Here is a 17,627-nt window from a genome sequence, read left to right as displayed (position 1 = left end):
CTTTAAAGGTTACGGCTCTTAAGTCTGCTTGAGCTAGTGGCTCATATGGTTCCTTACAAAGTTCATTTAACACCAGGTTTAGATCCCAGGGAGGCACTGAACTGCGAATTGTAGGCCTAAGTCTTTGAATGGCCTTAACAAATCGCACTATCCATGGATGGGAGGATAGCTGGAAGTCATAGAAGGAACTGAGGGCTGAGATCTGTACCTTTAATGTACTAGGCCTTAGTCATTTATCAAAGCCTGACTGGAGAAAGTCTAGAATTTTTGGAATATCTGGACCCTGAGAGACCGTCACAGGGGCTGTGCTCTGGGAACAAAATTTCTTCCATATTTTCCTGTATATTGCGGAAGTTACAGGTTTCCTACTGTTCTGGATAGTGGCAATGACTGGTTCCGAGAGGCCTTTTGATCTTAGGATTTCTTTTTCAGGATCCATGCTGATAATTGTAGTAGACCCGGGTTTTGATGAACTAGAGGGCCCTGAGATAAAAGGTCCGGTCTTACTGGTAGATAGATTGGATCCTCCAAAGACATCCATTTCAGTAGAGGAAACCAGCTCCTTTTGGGCCAGTATGGGACTATCAATATAACTGATGTCTGGCTCTCCTGGATCTTCCTCAATAATCTCGGTATTAGAGCCAACGGAGGAAAAGTGTGTGCCAAATTCATGTCCCAATTTTGATCCAATGCGTCTATTCCTGACGGTCTGTCTCCTGGATTCAGCGAAAAGAACCTTTGTGTTTTTGTATTCTTCCTTGAGGCGAACAGATCTACTTCCGGGAAACCCCAATGTTGGGTTAGTTGGAGGAAGATTTCCTCGTTTAAGCACCATTCTGTGGGGCATAATTTCTGTCTGCTCAGAAAGTCGGCTACCTGGTTTTCGGTGCCTTTTAGGTGAACTGCGGTTATTGATTTGACTATGTTCTGCCCAGGAGAATATTGTATCTGGCAGGTCCAGTAAGTGACGATGTTTTGGACCTCCTTGATGAAGTAGAAAGGCTACTGTCGTTGAGTTGTCTGAAAAGACACAGATGTGCTGATCTTTTAATTTTTCCTGGAATGTTGTTAAGGCTTCCTAGACTGCCCTGAGTTCCCTGTAATTTGAAGACCTGCTTCGTACTGAAGCAGGCCAAGTCCCTTGAGAGTAGTCCTCTTCTATGTGGGCTCCCCAGCCGCAGAGGCTTGCATCTGTAGTGATGCTTACACATGGAGATGTTCTCCAAGGCCTTCCTTTCTCAAGATTCTTTGTTATGGTCCACCATGACAGTGAACTCTTTGCGTCTAGGGATAGGCGCACTATGTTGTCCAGGGTTACGTCTCTGCCGTCCCAAAGTGAGAGAATATCCTGCTGCAGGGGTCTTGAGTGATATTGACTCCACTGAACGCTGGAAATGAAAGATGTCATTAAGCCCAGTACCCGCATGGCCTTTCTTTTGGATGTTTGCTTTTGCTTCTGTAATATTAGGAACTCTTTTTTTGAATGATTCCTGCTTGTGATGCGGGAGGTACGTATGTTCCTGAACTGAGTCTAGAATCACTCCGAGAAATAATTTCCTTGTTTCGGGTCTGAGGTTTGATTTTTTAAGATTTATTAGCCATCCTAGGCTTTTTAAGAGTGACATCGCTGTTAAGTTCTGTTCCATCTGTTGAGGAGAGTCTGCTATCAGCAGGATGTCGTCCAGATAAGGGATGATGAGGATCTTTTTTTCCCCTTAAGAAGGCCATCACCTCTGCCATGAGTTTGGTGAATATTCTGGGAGCAGACGAGAGGTCGAATGGCAGGCACGTGAACTGGTAATGTAGAATGTGATCTCGGTCTTTTATGGCAAATCTGAGATACTGTTGGTGTGAGGCGGAGATGGGAACCTGGTAGTAGGCACTTTTTTAGGTCTAATGTGCTCATTACTGATCCCTTCTGGATTAGAGGTATTACAGACTTGAGGGATTCCATCTTGAACTGTTTGTAATCAACTGATAGATTTAAAGGTTTCAGGTTTATAATCGTACGGTATTCTCCGCTTGGTTTCTTTATGGAGAACAGACTTGAATGGTGTCCTTTGAACCTTTGAGAATGGGGTACCGGAATGATGGCTTTTATCTGGATAAGCTACTGAATATCCTTTAGAATTCTCTGATGAACCGATAATGACTGGGTTTGAGTTTGGCAAAATCTTCTGGGAGGTGTTTGGCTGAATTCTATTCTGTACCCCCGTTCTATCAAACTTAAGATCCATGAGTTTTGAGTGATGTTTTTCCAACCCTGTAGTAAGTACTGAAGTCTTCCACCCACTAAGTTGACGTCATTGTTTGTTGGTTCTTGGCTTCTGATCTTGAAAGGTACCCCTGCCTCTACCCCCTTTCGGGTAGCTCCATCTTCCGCCTTTCCCTTTCCCTCTATAGTCTTGTTTGGGATGGGACCGAGTTCTATGAAAGGACTGTGTATTTTTTGGTTTTTCTTCAGGAAAGCCCTTCTTATCTGCTGCTTTTTCAAGCAATTCGTCCACTACTGGACCGAAAACATGAAGACCAGAGAAGGGTATTGAACATAGTTTGTTTTTTAACTACGTATCACCCGACCATGATCTGAGCCAGAGCTCTCCTTGCTGCGTTAGATAAAGCGTTGTTTCTTGCAGCGAAGTGCACTGATTCTGCCGAAGCATCGGCCATAAAGTCTGTCGCCATCTTCAGGAGTGGTAGACTTCAGGATTTCATCTCTGGGAGTTTTACTATTAATTTGGGTTTCTAATTTTTCTACCCACAGCGACATTGACCTGGCAACTGAGGTGGCCGCAATATTTGTTTTCATAATGGCCTTTTTGAGGAGATCTTCAGATCTTTTGTCCATAGGGTCTTTGAGACCCGAGGAATCCTCAAATGGTATGGCGGTCTTTTCTGAGATCTTAGCTACAGGTATATCTACTGTACTTTAGGCACAGATTCCCAAACTGTGGTTTCATCTGGATCAAAAGGTAGATGGTATCTAAAATCTCTTGGGACTACTAGCTTCTTTGCTACGTCACCCCATTCTTCCAAAATCATCTCTTATATATGGTGATTCACGGGAAACACTCTGTTCCTGCGAGCTCTGAGCCCGCCAAACATCCCTGTAAGGGGTTCTGTGGACTCTTCCACCTTCATGGTGTTTCTAACGGCCTGCAGTAGTGTGTCCGTGTTCACAGAAGAGAATAGGTATCTTTCTTTCTTCTGGGAAGATATTTGAAGAGCATTTGCCCTCCACGGAGTCAGATATGGAGTAAGCTGAAAGCTCACCCTCTTCTGAGCTAAGATCCTGTTCCCACCTAGGTTTCTTAGGGCGGGGGGATTCGACTGGCATTAGTGCCGATACTGTGGACTGTACTTCCTCTCTGATGATAGTTTTGATACAGGGAGACGTGGCGTGTCCGATGGCGCGCCTGGATCGATCACCACCGGCATGGACCGTGTGCAGCTTGAGGCGCAGAGCCCACTGGAGAGGGATGTGCCAAAGATGGGAGCACACAGCTCAACCCGCGCTAAGGGACCTCCCTCGGTGTCAGCGCGTTCCTGCGGACTCAGCCTGCATTAGCAAGCCTTCGCTGATGAAGGGATGAAGGCACTCCGGGAGCCCTGCTCAACCGGCTATTGGAATCTTCAGTACGGCAAGCCGCACCAACGCTCCTCTGCGTCTGTCCCTGATAGGGACAGGTAAAACACTGAGGGGTGGAGATGGGGAGGGGCTATTTAACCTCTTCTGTGTTCCTGTCCCTATCAAGGATAAGAAGGACAACCTCCTGGTGGTGCTGTCAGGAGGGACGTCCTGGAAATAGGACTTTACCTCGTGGATTATGAAGAAAAGAATGAAACCGCAATCTGTGTGTAAACGACCTACACCCATTGTCTAAGAAGAAAGATAAAAATATGCTCCCACAGTCTATAAAGTATATCTCTTGCCGACAGTATGTGAAAAGTAGGACCAGCACATAAAGACTATGAAGAGACATAGGACCCGCAGTCTCAGTAGAACCTGCACACAAATTCTACAGGAAAAGTCAGGCCTGTGCCCACAGTCTACGAGGACGGAGGAGTCAGGCCTGTATTTACAGTCTATGTGGAGAAGTAAGATATGTGGCACTAAGTTATAAAGCGACAGTTCCCTTCCTTTGTGCTGGCTCCTGCTGACCGTATGGACAGTGTGTGAATGGGTCTACCAGTTTCATTGATAATGGTACCTCGTGAATGACCCAGTCGGAGAAATTCAAAGTATATGTTAGGAAGGGATTTTGCAGAGGTAATAATGTGAGCTTGCTATCTTTCCTCTCATCTGATACAATGCAGCATTAGGAGGAAGTCTATTCTCAGTGTCCTCATGTCATATACAGGAAGTCCTGAGAAGATCTTCTTATGCAAGAAAGGTTATTTCACCACAGTGGAGGTTGTTTCACTCATGAAGACAGTGACAATTTAAATGAAGACGGAACACTATACGAGAGGAAAATATAAAAAAAAAAAATTAAGGACTTATACATGCAAGAAAAGCAGCCGATCCAGTCCTATTTGAAATATTTTCAGAACTGACAGTCTAAAATGACATGAAAAGTGGGGGCAGAAGACTAAGGCTAGGTTCATATTGCGTTAGTGCAACCCGTTTAGCGCTAGCGCTTATGCAATGTTTTTAATGGGGCCGCGTCCCGGGGTCGCGGTAACGTCCCCGCTCTCGCAGAACCCCGGGAAACACCGGCGCGTCGCTAGCGCGTGCCGAACATGGCACGCGCTAGTGCTGCGCGTTCCCATTGCCGTGAATGGGAGCGCTAACGGACGCGTTGCACTGCGTTAATTTCGCCGTGCAACGCTGTCCGTTAGCGCTTTCCCATTAACGCAATGGCAACCAAGCCTAACTTCACAAAATGCTACAGTGATGAACTGACCACAGCATGGTGACACAGAGACTGGGGGACCACAACACCCGGATGCAGATAGCACAGTACCATGATGCAGTGACAAGATGATAGCATCTTTCTGAGGCAGTTACAAGCTGACTACCACCCTGACACAGAGACCATAACATTCTAAAAGAGGTGACAAGGTGACTTTAGTACCCTGGCACAGTGACAAGCTGACCAAAGCACCCTGATGTGATGACATGGTGACCACATCACTCTGAAGGACTTACTAGCACTATAACAGACTAACACGATGACTACAGCTCTGACCATGGCACCTTGGTGCAGCGACATGGTGACCATTCCACCCTGACGCAGTGACATGGTGACCATTGCACCCTGACGCAGTGACATGGTGACCATTGCACCCTGACACAGTAATGTAGTGACCACAGCATTCTGATGCAGTAACCACAACACCCTAATGTAGGGATGTGGTGAGCAGAGCACCCCCGAAGCAGTGACTATAGCATAATGACACAGTGACCATAGGACACTGACGATGGGACCATACTAGTACACCGGCACAGCAACGATGGGATCATAGCACACTGACATACTGATGAGGTGACCATAAGGGTAAGTGCACACGTATTTTGGAGCTCTGTAGATTTTTCCGCAGCGGATTTGTGAAATCCGCAGGTAAAAGGCACTGCGTTTTACCTGAGGATATCCTGCGGAATTAGTGCGGATTCCACTGCGGTTCTACACCTGCGGAATCCTATTGAGGAGCAGGTGTAAACTGCAGCGCAATCCGCACAAAGAATTGACATGCTGCGGAATATGAACTGCTACATTTCCGCTCGTTTTTTTCCGCAGCATGGGCACTGCGGATTGTGTTTCCCATAGGTTTACATTATACTGTAAACGCATGGGAAACTGCTGCGGACCCGCAGCTGCGGAACCACTGTGGATCCGCAGCAAAATCCGCAGCGTGTGCACATAGCCTAACACTCTGTGACATAATATAGTATTTCTATACTTAGATTTTCTTTGCTCCTCATATAGTACACTGCAGGCTACAAGCAGATGTAGCAAATCCTAAACCCTAGCAAATCCTGAACCCTTGTTTTATGTTTCCAAAAGATGAATGGGGGCTTAAGGATATGAAACTTCTCTGCTGAGTACCTTAAGGTACCGTCACACTTAGCGACGCTGCAGCGATACAGACAACGATCCGGATCGCTGCAGCGTCGCTGTTTGGTCGCTGGAGAGCTGTCACACAGACAGCTCTCCAGCGACCAACGATGCCGGTAACCAGGGTAAACATCGGGTAACTAAGCGCAGAGCCGCGCTTAGTAACCCGATGTTTACCCTGGTTACCATCCTAAAAGTAAAAAAAACAACCGCTACATACTTACCTACCGCTGTCTGTCCTCCAGCGCTGTGCTCTGCACTCCTCCTGTACTGGCTGTGAGCACAGCGGCCGGAAAGCAGAGCGGTGACGTCACCGCTCTGCTTTCCGGCTGATCGACGCTCATAGACAGTACAGGAGGAGTGCAGAGCACAGCGCCGGGGACAGACAGCGTTAGGCAAGTATATAGCAGTTGTTTTTTTTACTTTTAGGATGGTAACCAGAGTAAACATCGGGTTACTAAGCGCGGCCCTGCGCTTAGTTACCCGATGTTTACCCTGGTTACCAGCGAAGACATCGCTGAATCGGTGTCACACACGCCGATTCAGCGATGCCTGCGGGGAGTCCAGCGACCAAATAAAGTTCTGGACTTTCTTCCCCGACCAGCGACAGCACAGCAGGGGCCTGATCGCTGCTGCCTGTCACACTGGACGATATCGCTAGCGAGGACGCTGCAACGTCACGGATCGCTAGAGATATCGTCTAGTGTGACGGTACCTTTAGGCTATATTCACACTTTGCGGATTTTGCTGCGGATCCGCAGCGGATTTGACCGCTGCGGATCCGCAGCAGTTTCCCATGAGTTTACATTTCAATGTAAACCTATGGGAAACAAAAAACGCTGTGCACATGCTGCAGAAAAATCCGCGCGGAAACGCTGCGGATTACATTCCGCAGCATGTCACTTCTTTTCTGCGGATTTTCAGCTGCTCCAATAGAAAACTGCAGTTGAAAATCCGCAGAAGAAAACGCAGTAAAAACCGCGATAAATCCGCAGTAAAAACCGCGATGGGTTTTCACTGCGGATTTTGCAATTCCGCTGCGGAAAAATCCGCAGTGGAATCTGCAAAGTGTGCACATAGCCTTAACCCCTTCATGACCCAGCCTATTTTGACCTTAAAGACCTTGCCGTTTTTTGCAATTCTGACCAGTGTCCCTTTATGAGGTAATAACTCAGGAACGCTTCAACGGATCCTAGCGGTTCTGAGATTTTTTTTTCGTGACATATTGGGCAATGGTTAGTGGTAAATTTAGGTCAATAAATTCTGCATTTATTTGTGATAAACACGGAAATTTGGCGAAAATTTTGAAAATTTCGCAATTTTCACATTTTGAATTTTCATTCTGTTAAACCAGAGAGTTATGTGACACAAAATAGTTAATAAATAACATTTCCCACATGTTTACTTTACATCAGCACAATTTTGGAAACAAAATTTTTTTTTGTTAGGAAGTTATAAGGGTTAAAATTTGACCAGCGATTTGTCATTTTTACAACGAAATTTACAAAACCATTTTTTTTAGGGACCACCTCACATTTGAAGTCAGTTTGAGGGGTCTATATGGCTGAAAATACCCAAAAGTGACACCATTCTAAAAACTGCACCCCTCAAGGTACTCAAAACCACATTCAAGAAGTTTATTAACCCTTCAGGTGCTTCACAGCAGCAGAAGCAACATGGAAGGAAAAAATGAACATTTATCTTTTTAGTCACAAAAATTATCTTTTAGCAACAATTTTTTTATTTTCCCAATGGTAAAAGGAGAAACTGAACCACGAAAGTTGTTGTCCAATTTGTCCTGAGTACGCTGATACCTCATATGTGGGGGTAAACTACTGTTTGGGCGCACGGCAGGGCTTGGAAGGGAAGGAGCGCCATTTGACTTTTTGAATCAAAAATTGGCTCCACTCTTTAGCAGACACCATGTCACGTTTGGAGAGCCCCCGTGTGCCTAAAAATTGGAGCTCCCCCACAAGTGACCCCATTTTGGAAACTAGACGCCCCAAGGAACTTATCTAGATGCCTAATGAGCACTTTAAACCCTCAGGTGCTTCACAAATTGATCTGTAAAAATGAAAAAGTACTTTTTTTTCACAAAAAAATTCTTTTCGCCTCAATTTTTTCATTTTCACATGGGCAGTAGGATAAAATGGATCATAAAATTTGTTGGGCAATTTCTCCCGAGTACGCCGATACCTCATATGTGGGGGTAAACCACTGTTTGGGCACACGGCAGGGCTCGGAAGGGATGGCACGCCATTTGGCTTTTTAAATGGAAAATTAGCTCCAATCATTAGCGGACACCATGTCACGTTTGGAGAGCCCCTGTGTGCCTAAACATTGGAGATCCCCCAGAAATGACCCCATTTTGGAAACTAGACCCCCAAAGGAACTAATCTAGATGTGTGGTGAGGACTTTAAACCCCCAAGTGCTTCACAGAAGTTTATAACGCAGAGCCATGAAAATTAAAAAAGAAAAATTATTTTCTCAAAAATGATCTTTTAGCCTGCAATTTTTTATTTTACAAAGGGTAACAGGAGAAATTTGACCCCAAAAGTTGTTGTGCAGTTTCTCCTGAGTACGCCGATACCCCATATGTGGGGGTAAACCACTGTTTGGGCACATGCCGGGGCTCGGAAGTGAAGTAGTGACATTTTGAAATTCAGACTTTGATGGAATGCTCTGTGGGCGTCACGTTGCGTTTGCAGAGCCCCTGATGTGGCTTAACAGTAGAAACCCCCCACAAGTGACCCCATTTTGGAAACTAGACCCCGAAAGGAACTTATCTAGATGTGTGGTGAGCACTTTGAACCCCCAAGTGCTTCATAGAAGTTTATAATGCAGAGCCGTGAAAATAATAAATATGTTTTCTTTCCTCAAAAATAATTATTTAGCCCAGAATTTTTTATTTTCCCAAGGGTTACAGGAGAAATTGGACCCCAAAAGTTGTTGTCCAGTTTCTCCTGAGTACGCTGATACCCCATGTGTGGGGGTAAACCACTGTTTGGGCACACGTCGGGGCTCAGAAGGGAAGTAGTGACTTTTGAAATGCAGACTTTGATGGAATGGTCTGCGGGCGTCACATTGCATTTGCAGAGCCCCTGGTGTGCCTAAACAGTAGAAACCCCCCACAAGTGACCCCATTTTAGAAACTAGACCCCCCAAGGAACTTATCTAGATATGTGGTGAGCACTTTGAACCCCCAAGTGCTTCACAGACGTTTACAACGCAGAGCCGTGAAAATAAAAAATCATTTTTCTTTCCTCAAAAATGATGTTTTAGCAAGCATTTCTTTATTTTCACAAGGGTAACAGGAGAAATTGGACCCCAGTAATTGTTGCGCAGTTTGTCCTGAGTATGCTGGTACCCTATATGTGGGGGTAAACCACTGTTTGGGTGCACGTCGGGGCTCGGAAGTGAGGGAGCACCATTTGACTTTTTGAATACAAGATTGGCTGGAATCAATGGTGGCGCCATGTTGCGTTTGGAGACCCCCTGATGTGCCTAAACAGTGGAAACCCCTCAATTCTACCTCCAACACTAACCCCAACACACCCCTAACCCTTATCCCAACTGTAGCCGTAACCCTAATCACAACCCTAACCCCAACACACCCGTAACCCCAACACACCCCTAACCCTAACCACAACCCTAATTCCAACCCTAACCCTAAGGCTATATGCCCACGTTGCGGATTCGTGTGAGATTTTTCAGCACCATTTTTGAAAAATCCGCGGGTAAAAGGCACTGCGTTTTACCTGCGGATTTACCGCGGATTTCCAGTGTTTTTTGTCCGGATTTCACCTGCGGATTCCTATTGAGGAACAGGTGTAAAACGCTGCGGAATCCGCACAAAGAATTGACATGCTGCGGAAAATACAACGCAGCGTTTCCGTGCGGTATTTTCTGCACCATGGGCACAGCGGATTTGGCTTTCCATATGTTTACATGGTACTGTAAACCTGATGGAACTCTGCTGCGGATCCACAGCGGCCAATCCGCTGCGGATCCGCAGCCAAATCCGCACCGTGTGCACATAGCCTAATTCTAAAGGTATGTGCACACGCTGCGGAAAACGCTGCGGATCCGCAGCAGTTTCCCATGAGTTTAGAGTTCAATGCAAACCTATGGAAAACAAAAATCGCTGTACACATGCTGCAGAAAAACTGCACGGAAACGCAGCGGTTTACATTCCGCAGCATGTCACTTCTTTCTGCGGATTCCGCAGCGGTTTTACAACTGCTCAAATAGAAAATCGCTGTTGTAAAACCGCATTGAAATGCGCAGAAAAAACATGGTAAATCCGCCATAAATCCGCAGCGGTTTAGCACTGCGGATTTATCAAATCCGCAGCGGAAAAATCCGCAGAGGACCAGAATACGTGTGCACATACCGAAACCCTAACCCTACCCCTAACCCTAACCCTACCCCTACCCCTACCCCTAGTTCTTACGCCAACCTTAGTGGAAAAAAAAAAATTATTTTTTTATTGTCCCTACCTATGGGGGTGACAAAGGGGGGGGGGGGGTCATTTACTTTTTTTTTTTATTTTGATTACTGAGATATAACCTATCTCAGTGATCAAAATTCACTCTGGAACGAATCTGCCGGCCGGCAGATTCGGCGGGCGCACTGCACATGCGCCCGCCATTTTGGAAGATGGCGGCGCCCAGGAAAGCAGACGGACGGTCCCCGGGAGGCTAGGTAAGTATAGGGGGGGGGGGGGGGTCGGAGCACGGGGGGGTGGATCGGAACACGGAGTGGGGGATCGCTGTGCGGGCGGGTGGATCGGAGCACGGGGGGGGGGGGAAAATCGCTGTGCGGGGGAGGGGGGAAAATCGCTGTGCGGGGGGGGGGATCGCTGTGCGGGGGGGGGGATCGGAGTGCGGGGGGGTTTGATTGGAGCACGGGGGGTGTGATTGGAGCACGGGGGGAGCGGGCAGGAGGACGGGGGAGCGGAGCACAGGACCGAGGGGAGCGGACCACAGATCGGGGGGCTGGGGGGGCGATCGGAGGGGTGGGGTGGGTGCACATTAGTGTGTCCAGCCATGGCCGATGATATTGCAGCATCGGCCATGGCTGGATTGTAATATTTCACCATTTTTTAGGTGAAATATTACAAATCGCTCTGATTGGCAGTTTCACTTTCAACAGCCAATCAGAGCGATCGTAGCCACGAGGGGGTGAAGCCACCCCTCCTGGGCTAAACTACCACTCCCCCTGTCCCTGCAGATCGGGTGAAATGGGAGTTAACCCTTTCACCCGATCTGCAGGGACGCGATCTTTCCATGACGCATATGCTGCGTCATGGGTCGGAATGGCACCGACTTTCATGACGCAGCGTATGCGTCAAAGGTCGGGAAGGGGTTAAACCTAAACATGGAGTGAACGGAAGTCTCCTCGGCTGGAGCATCCAACAATGAAACTACTCCTTTTAAATAAGTAAAGATCCTCACTAATCTAGCACTGCTGAGGTTAATAAAGCAGCACCCAAACCGTGGCTGCAGAAAGTGACAGATTACTTTGAATCCCTTTTGACCTCATGGTTGACAAATGGAGGACACAGCATGTAATCTCCCAGATTTCACAAGAGCTGCTGCTCTGACTCTTTAATCCAGTTATGGACCCAGAAGGAAAACCTTTTAAAACAATTCACGAACAGCAAGACACAGACACACAACCCACACAGACACACAGACACTTAGCAGGGTCAGGGGGGGGGGGGGGCTGGTGCAATTTCCCCTCCTGTGAGAAGGATTTACTAGTAAATACATATACCCAGCACACCACATAACAGATCTACAGTGCCTTGCAAAAGTATTCGGCTCCCTGGAACTTTTCAACCTTTACCCACATATCATGCTTCAAAGATACCAAATGTACATTTTTGGTGAAGAATTAACAACAAGTGGAACACAATTGTGAAGTTGAACCAAATTTATTGGTTATTTTAAATTTTTGTGGAAATTCAAAAACTGAAAAGTGGGGCGTGCAATATTATTCAGCCCCTTTTACGTAATACTTTGTTGCGACATCTTTTCCTGTAATTACAACTGCAAGTCGCTTGGGGTATGTCTCTATCAGTTTTGTACATCGAGAGACTGAAATTCTTGCCCATTCTTCCGTGGCAAACAGCTCGAGCTCAGTGAGGTTTGATGGAGATCGTTTGTGAACAGCAGTTTTCAGCTCTTTCCACAGATTCTCGATTGGATTGAGGTCTGGACTTTGACTTGGCCATTCTAACACCTGGATACGTTTATTTGTGAACCACTCCATTGTAGATTTTGCTTTATGTTTGGGATCATTGTCTTGTTGGAAGACAAATCTCGTCCCAGTCTCAGGTCTTTTGCAGACTCCAACAGGTTTTCTTCAAGAATGGTCCTGTATTTGGCTCCATCCATCCTCCCATCAATTTTAACCATCTTCCCTCTGTCCCTGCTGAAGAAAAGCAGACCCAAACCATGATGCTGCCACCACCATGTTTGACAGTGGGGATGGTGTGTTCAGGGTGATGAGCTGTGGTGCCTTTACGTCAAACATATCGTTTGGCATTGTTGCCAAAAAGTTTGATTTTGGTCTCATCTTACCAGAGCACCTTCTTCCAAATGTTTTGGTGGGTCTACCAGGTGGCTTGTTGCAAACTTTAAACAACACTTTTTATGGTTATCTCTAAACGGCTTTCTTCTTGCCACTCTTCCATAAAGGCCAGATTTCCGCAGTGTACGACTGATTGTTGTCCTATGGACAGACTGTCCCACCTCAGCTGTAGATCTCTGCAGTTCATCCAGAGTGATCATGGGCCTCTTGGCTGCATCTCTGATCAGTCTTCTCCTTATTTTAGATGAATGTTTAGAGCAGTGTTTCCCAAACTCCAGTCCTCACGGACCCCACAGGTCATGTTTTCAGGATTTCCATAGTGTTGCACAGGTGAGAGAATTTCTGAGGGCTTGATGAAAATTACACCACCTGTGCAATACTAAGGAAATCCTGAGAACATGACCTGTGGGGTCCGTGAGGACTGGAGTTTGGGAAACACTGGTTTAGAGGGACGGCCGGGTGTTGGTAGATTTGCAGTGGTATGATACTCCTTCCATTTCAATATGATCGCTTGCACAGTGCTCCTTGGGATGTTCAAAGTTTTGGAAATCATTTTGTATCCAAATCAGGCTTTAAACTTCTCCACAACAGTATCACGGACCTGCCTGTTGTGTTCCTTGGTATTCATGATGCTCTCTTTATTCAAACAGAACCCTGAGACCATCACAGAGCAGGTGCATTTATACAGAGACTTGATTACACACAGGTGGATTATATTTATTATCATTAGGCATTTAGGACAACATCCACAATGAACTTCTGGAGTGAGTTTGCTGCACTGAAAGTAAAGGAGCCGAATAATATTGCATGCCCCACTATTCAGTTTTTGAATTCCCCCAAAAAATTTAAATAACCAATAAATTTTGTTCAACTTCACAATTGTGTTCCACTTATTGTTGATTCTTCACCAAAAATTAACATTTGGTATATTTATGTTTGAAGCATGATATGTGGGAGAAGGTTGAAAAGTTCCAGGGGGCCGAATACTTTCAGAAGGCACTGTATACTGCCTGTACATTACAACTGCCTGCACCCTTCTGAAAGCACAGAGGAGATGGAGAATAAGTACAATGCTCAAGTTGCAGTGTGGCATAGATAAAAGGTTTAGGTTGCAAGGTGGAGCACACACAGGGTTACAAGGACTGTCAGGACAGAATAACTGTTCAAACTAAGTACAGGTGCTCAGAGTACCCTTGATGTGGCCATCAGTTCACTGCACCTTCCCACCTACTTATCCCTCTATCTCCGCTCCTTCTTTGATTGACAACTCCGGCTCTGTGAAGCCAGAGAAGGGCAGAGATGGGAAAACAAGTTAGGTGCACTTAAATTTTTAGCCACACAAAGTGTGCATTGAGAGCCTGTGCTTGGTTTGAACAGTCATTTTGTGCAGACAAGACTCCTTTTAAAGAAGTTGGTCGCTACTTTTTGCAATGATGACCTATCTTTATAATAGGCTATCAATAGCTCATCGGTGGGGGTGCAACAGTGGGCACTATGCCGATCAGCTGTTATAGATCAGTGGTTTTTTTTTTTTTAAGTCAGATTCATTCAAAATTGGAAATTTTAGTTTCCTTTGTAGCATTTTGCTACATTTTGCGTTTCCAGGAAGGCGCTCGCACGCGGGCTCTCGTTGCAGGACGGCGCTCCCACACGGGCTCTCGTAGCAGGACGGCGCTCCCACGCGGGCTCTCGTAGCAGGACGGCGCTCGCAGACGGCCTCTCGTTGCAGGACGGCGCTCGCAGACGGCCTCTCGTTGCAGGACGGCGCTCGCAGACGGCCTCTCGTTGCAGGACGGCGCTCGCAGACGGCCTCTCGTTGCAGGACGGCGCTCGCAGACGGCCTCTCGTTGCAGGACGGCGCTCGCAGACGGCCTCTCGTTGCAGGACGGCGCTCGCAGACGGCCTCTCGTTGCAGGACGGCGCTCGCAGACGGCCTCTCGTTGCAGGACGGCGCTCGCAGACGGCCTCTCGTTGCAGGACGGCGCTCGCAGACGGCCTCTCGTTGCAGGACGGCGCTCGCAGACGGCCTCTCGTTGCAGGACGGCGCTCGCAAACGGGCTCTCTTTGCAGGACGGCGCTCGCAAACGGGCTCTCTTTGCAGGACGGCGCTCGCAAACGGGCTCTCGTTGCAGGACGGCGCTCGCAAACGGGCTCTCTTTGCAGGACGGCGCTCGCAAACGGGCTCTCTTTGCAGGACGGCGCTCGCAAACGGGCTCTCTTTGCAGGACGGCGCTCGCAAACGGGCTCTCTTTGCAGGACGGCGCTCGCAAACGGGCTCTCTTTGCAGGACGGCGCTCGCAAACGGGCTCTCGTTGCAGGACGGCGCTCGCAGACGGCCTCTCGTTGCAGGACGGCGCTCGCAGACGGGCTCTCGTTGCAGGACGGCGCTCGCAGACGGGCTCTCGTTGCAGGACGGCGCTCGCAGACGGGCTCTCGTTGCAGGACGGCGCTCGCAGACGGGCTCTCGTTGCAGGACGGCGCTCGCAGACGGGCTCTCGTTGCAGGACGGCGCTCGCAGACGGGCTCTCGTTGCAGGACGGCGCTCGCAGACGGGCTCTCGTTGCAGGACGGCGCTCGCAGACGGGCTCTCGTTGCAGGACGGCGCTCGCAGACGGGCTCTCGTTGCAGGACGGCGCTCGCAGACGGGCTCTCGTTGCAGGACGGCGCTCGCAGACGGGCTCTCGTTGCAGGACGGCGCTCGCAGACGGGCTCTCGTTGCAGGACGGCGCTCGCAGACGGGCTCTCGTTGCAGGACGGCGCTCGCAAACGGGCTCTCTTTGCAGGACGGCGCTCGCAAACGGGCTCTCTTTGCAGGACGGCGCTCGCAAACGGGCTCTCGTTGCAGGACGGCGCTCGCAAACGGGCTCTCTTTGCAGGACGGCGCTCGCAAACGGGCTCTCTTTGCAGGACGGCGCTCGCAAACGGGCTCTCGTTGCAGGACGGCGCTCGCAGACGGGCTCTCGTTGCAGGACGGCGCTCGCAAACGGGCTCTCGTTGCAGGACGGCGCTCGCAAACGGGCTCTCGTTGCAGGACGGCGCTCGCAAACGGGCTCTCGTTGCAGGACGGCGCTCGCAAACGGGCTCTCGTTGCAGGACGGCGCTCGCAAACGGGCTCTCGTTGCAGGACGGCGCTCGCAAACGGGCTCTCGTTGCAGGACGGCGCTCGCAAACGGGCTCTCGTTGCAGGACGGCGCTCGCAAACGGGCTCTCGTTGCAGGACGGCGCTCGCAGACGGGCTCTCGTTGCAGGACGGCGCTCGCAGACGGGCTCTCGTTGCAGGACGGCGCTCGCAGACGGGCTCTCGTTGCAGGACGGCGCTCGCAGACGGGCTCTCGTTGCAGGACGGCGCTCGCAGACGGGCTCTCGTTGCAGGACGGCGCTCGCAGACGGGCTCTCGTTGCAGGACGGCGCTCGCAAACGGGCTCTCTTTGCAGGACGGCGCTCGCAAACGGGCTCTCTTTGCAGGACGGCGCTCGCAAACGGGCTCTCGTTGCAGGACGGCGCTCGCAAACGGGCTCTCTTTGCAGGACGGCGCTCGCAAACGGGCTCTCTTTGCAGGACGGCGCTCGCAAACGGGCTCTCGTTGCAGGACGGCGCTCGCAGACGGGCTCTCGTTGCAGGACGGCGCTCGCAAACGGGCTCTCGTTGCAGGACGGCGCTCGCAAACGGGCTCTCGTTGCAGGACGGCGCTCGCAAACGGGCTCTCGTTGCAGGACGGCGCTCGCAAACGGGCTCTCGTTGCAGGACGGCGCTCGCAAACGGGCTCTCGTTGCAGGACGGCGCTCGCAAACGGGCTCTCGTTGCAGGACACAGAACAGGTTGCAGGATGAGCTTACAACCCGGCTCTGGTTGCAGGGTGGAGCACACACAAATCATGCTCCAAACAACACAAAGACCATGTGCAGCTACTCACCGACTGCAGGAAGCGCAGGGTTCCCACATAGTCCCTCTCAGTGCTCAGGATCTCGTTGAGGACGCACAGCCGGAGCCGGAGCTGCCGCTCGGAGTCCTTGTTGCTGCCGGTCTCCGCGCTGCTCGCCTGCTCCTCGGCTTCCATGTCCCACAGTGACCCGGGCTCGGGATGCGGTTGCTCAGTGCCGCCCCAGCTGCGATGTACGGCTCAGTGCACTCTCCTGCACGGGGAGGACTGGGGAAAGCATCGTCCTCTGATTAGTGAGGGGTCGTCCAGTGTAAAGCTTGGGGGAAAGTTTACAGCGATGTCCAAATCGTGCGCAGCGGAGGGAGCGCCCCCCGTAATGCCCTGCCCGGTGTGGCTGCCACGACCACTCTCCTCCGCTGCTGCCGCCAGCACTGGGAGTCTCCGTCTTCTCTGTGCTCAGGCACAGCGCACAATACAGGATGGGGGAGGGTGGAGGTGCGCTCCAAATCTCTCAGCCTATTGTCGCCGGCGGCTCCGCTACATTGTAGCTCTGCGTTTCCTATGGCACAATGTCGGGACGGGTCCCCGGGGCAGGGGCACAGAGCTGAGCCCAGTGGTGCTGTACCCCGCTGACGGAGCCAGGCTCCCCGGTACCAGAGCTGTTGCACACTATGCGATCACCACTCTCAAAGTGCACCCCAGTGTTGGCACACATGCTCCATGCTTTCTCAGAGCCAGCCTGCCCTTGTTTTTAGGTGCACAATGATAAGAAGACACACAGAATGACAAAAGCTCATGGTAAGATCACATCGATCTGTTGTTGGGCAGGAGCCTCATTCTCTCCCATGTGCCTTCACTCATCATTTACTTGTAGGATCCCTGATCATGAACCCGAAAAAAAGAGTTTGCTGATACCATGTAGCAGATTTCTAGATAAGAGTACAGTATAGATGTAAATAACATCTGGAAAAGTTCTGCCCCCTGCTGCCCATTCACAATAACACAACAGGAGTCCAGCGCATGTTGTATACATCTGTTTAGCAAGCTGCAGAGATAAGAGAATCCCCTCCCCCTCTCAATATGGGGTCTG

General features: G+C 49.6%; 1 protein-coding gene across 1 annotated transcript in view; it reads right to left on the bottom strand.

Annotated features, from left to right (window-relative positions):
• The window catches only part of PREX1 (phosphatidylinositol-3,4,5-trisphosphate dependent Rac exchange factor 1), a 166,599-nt gene extending 149,367 nt beyond the window's left edge, over positions 1-17,232 (bottom strand). Inside the window, exon 1 of the mRNA XM_069750829.1 lies at positions 16,571-17,232. Within this exon, the coding sequence (XP_069606930.1) occupies positions 16,571-16,714 (144 nt within the window). The 5' untranslated portion in view covers positions 16,715-17,232. The remainder of the gene's footprint in view (positions 1-16,570) is intronic.
• Positions 17,233-17,627: the final 395 nt, after the last annotated feature.

The sequence above is a fragment of the Ranitomeya imitator genome, chromosome 2, assembly GCF_032444005.1.
Source record: "Ranitomeya imitator isolate aRanImi1 chromosome 2, aRanImi1.pri, whole genome shotgun sequence".
Taxonomy (NCBI): domain Eukaryota; kingdom Metazoa; phylum Chordata; class Amphibia; order Anura; family Dendrobatidae; genus Ranitomeya; species Ranitomeya imitator.
This window is presented reverse-complemented; position numbering and strand designations above follow the sequence as displayed.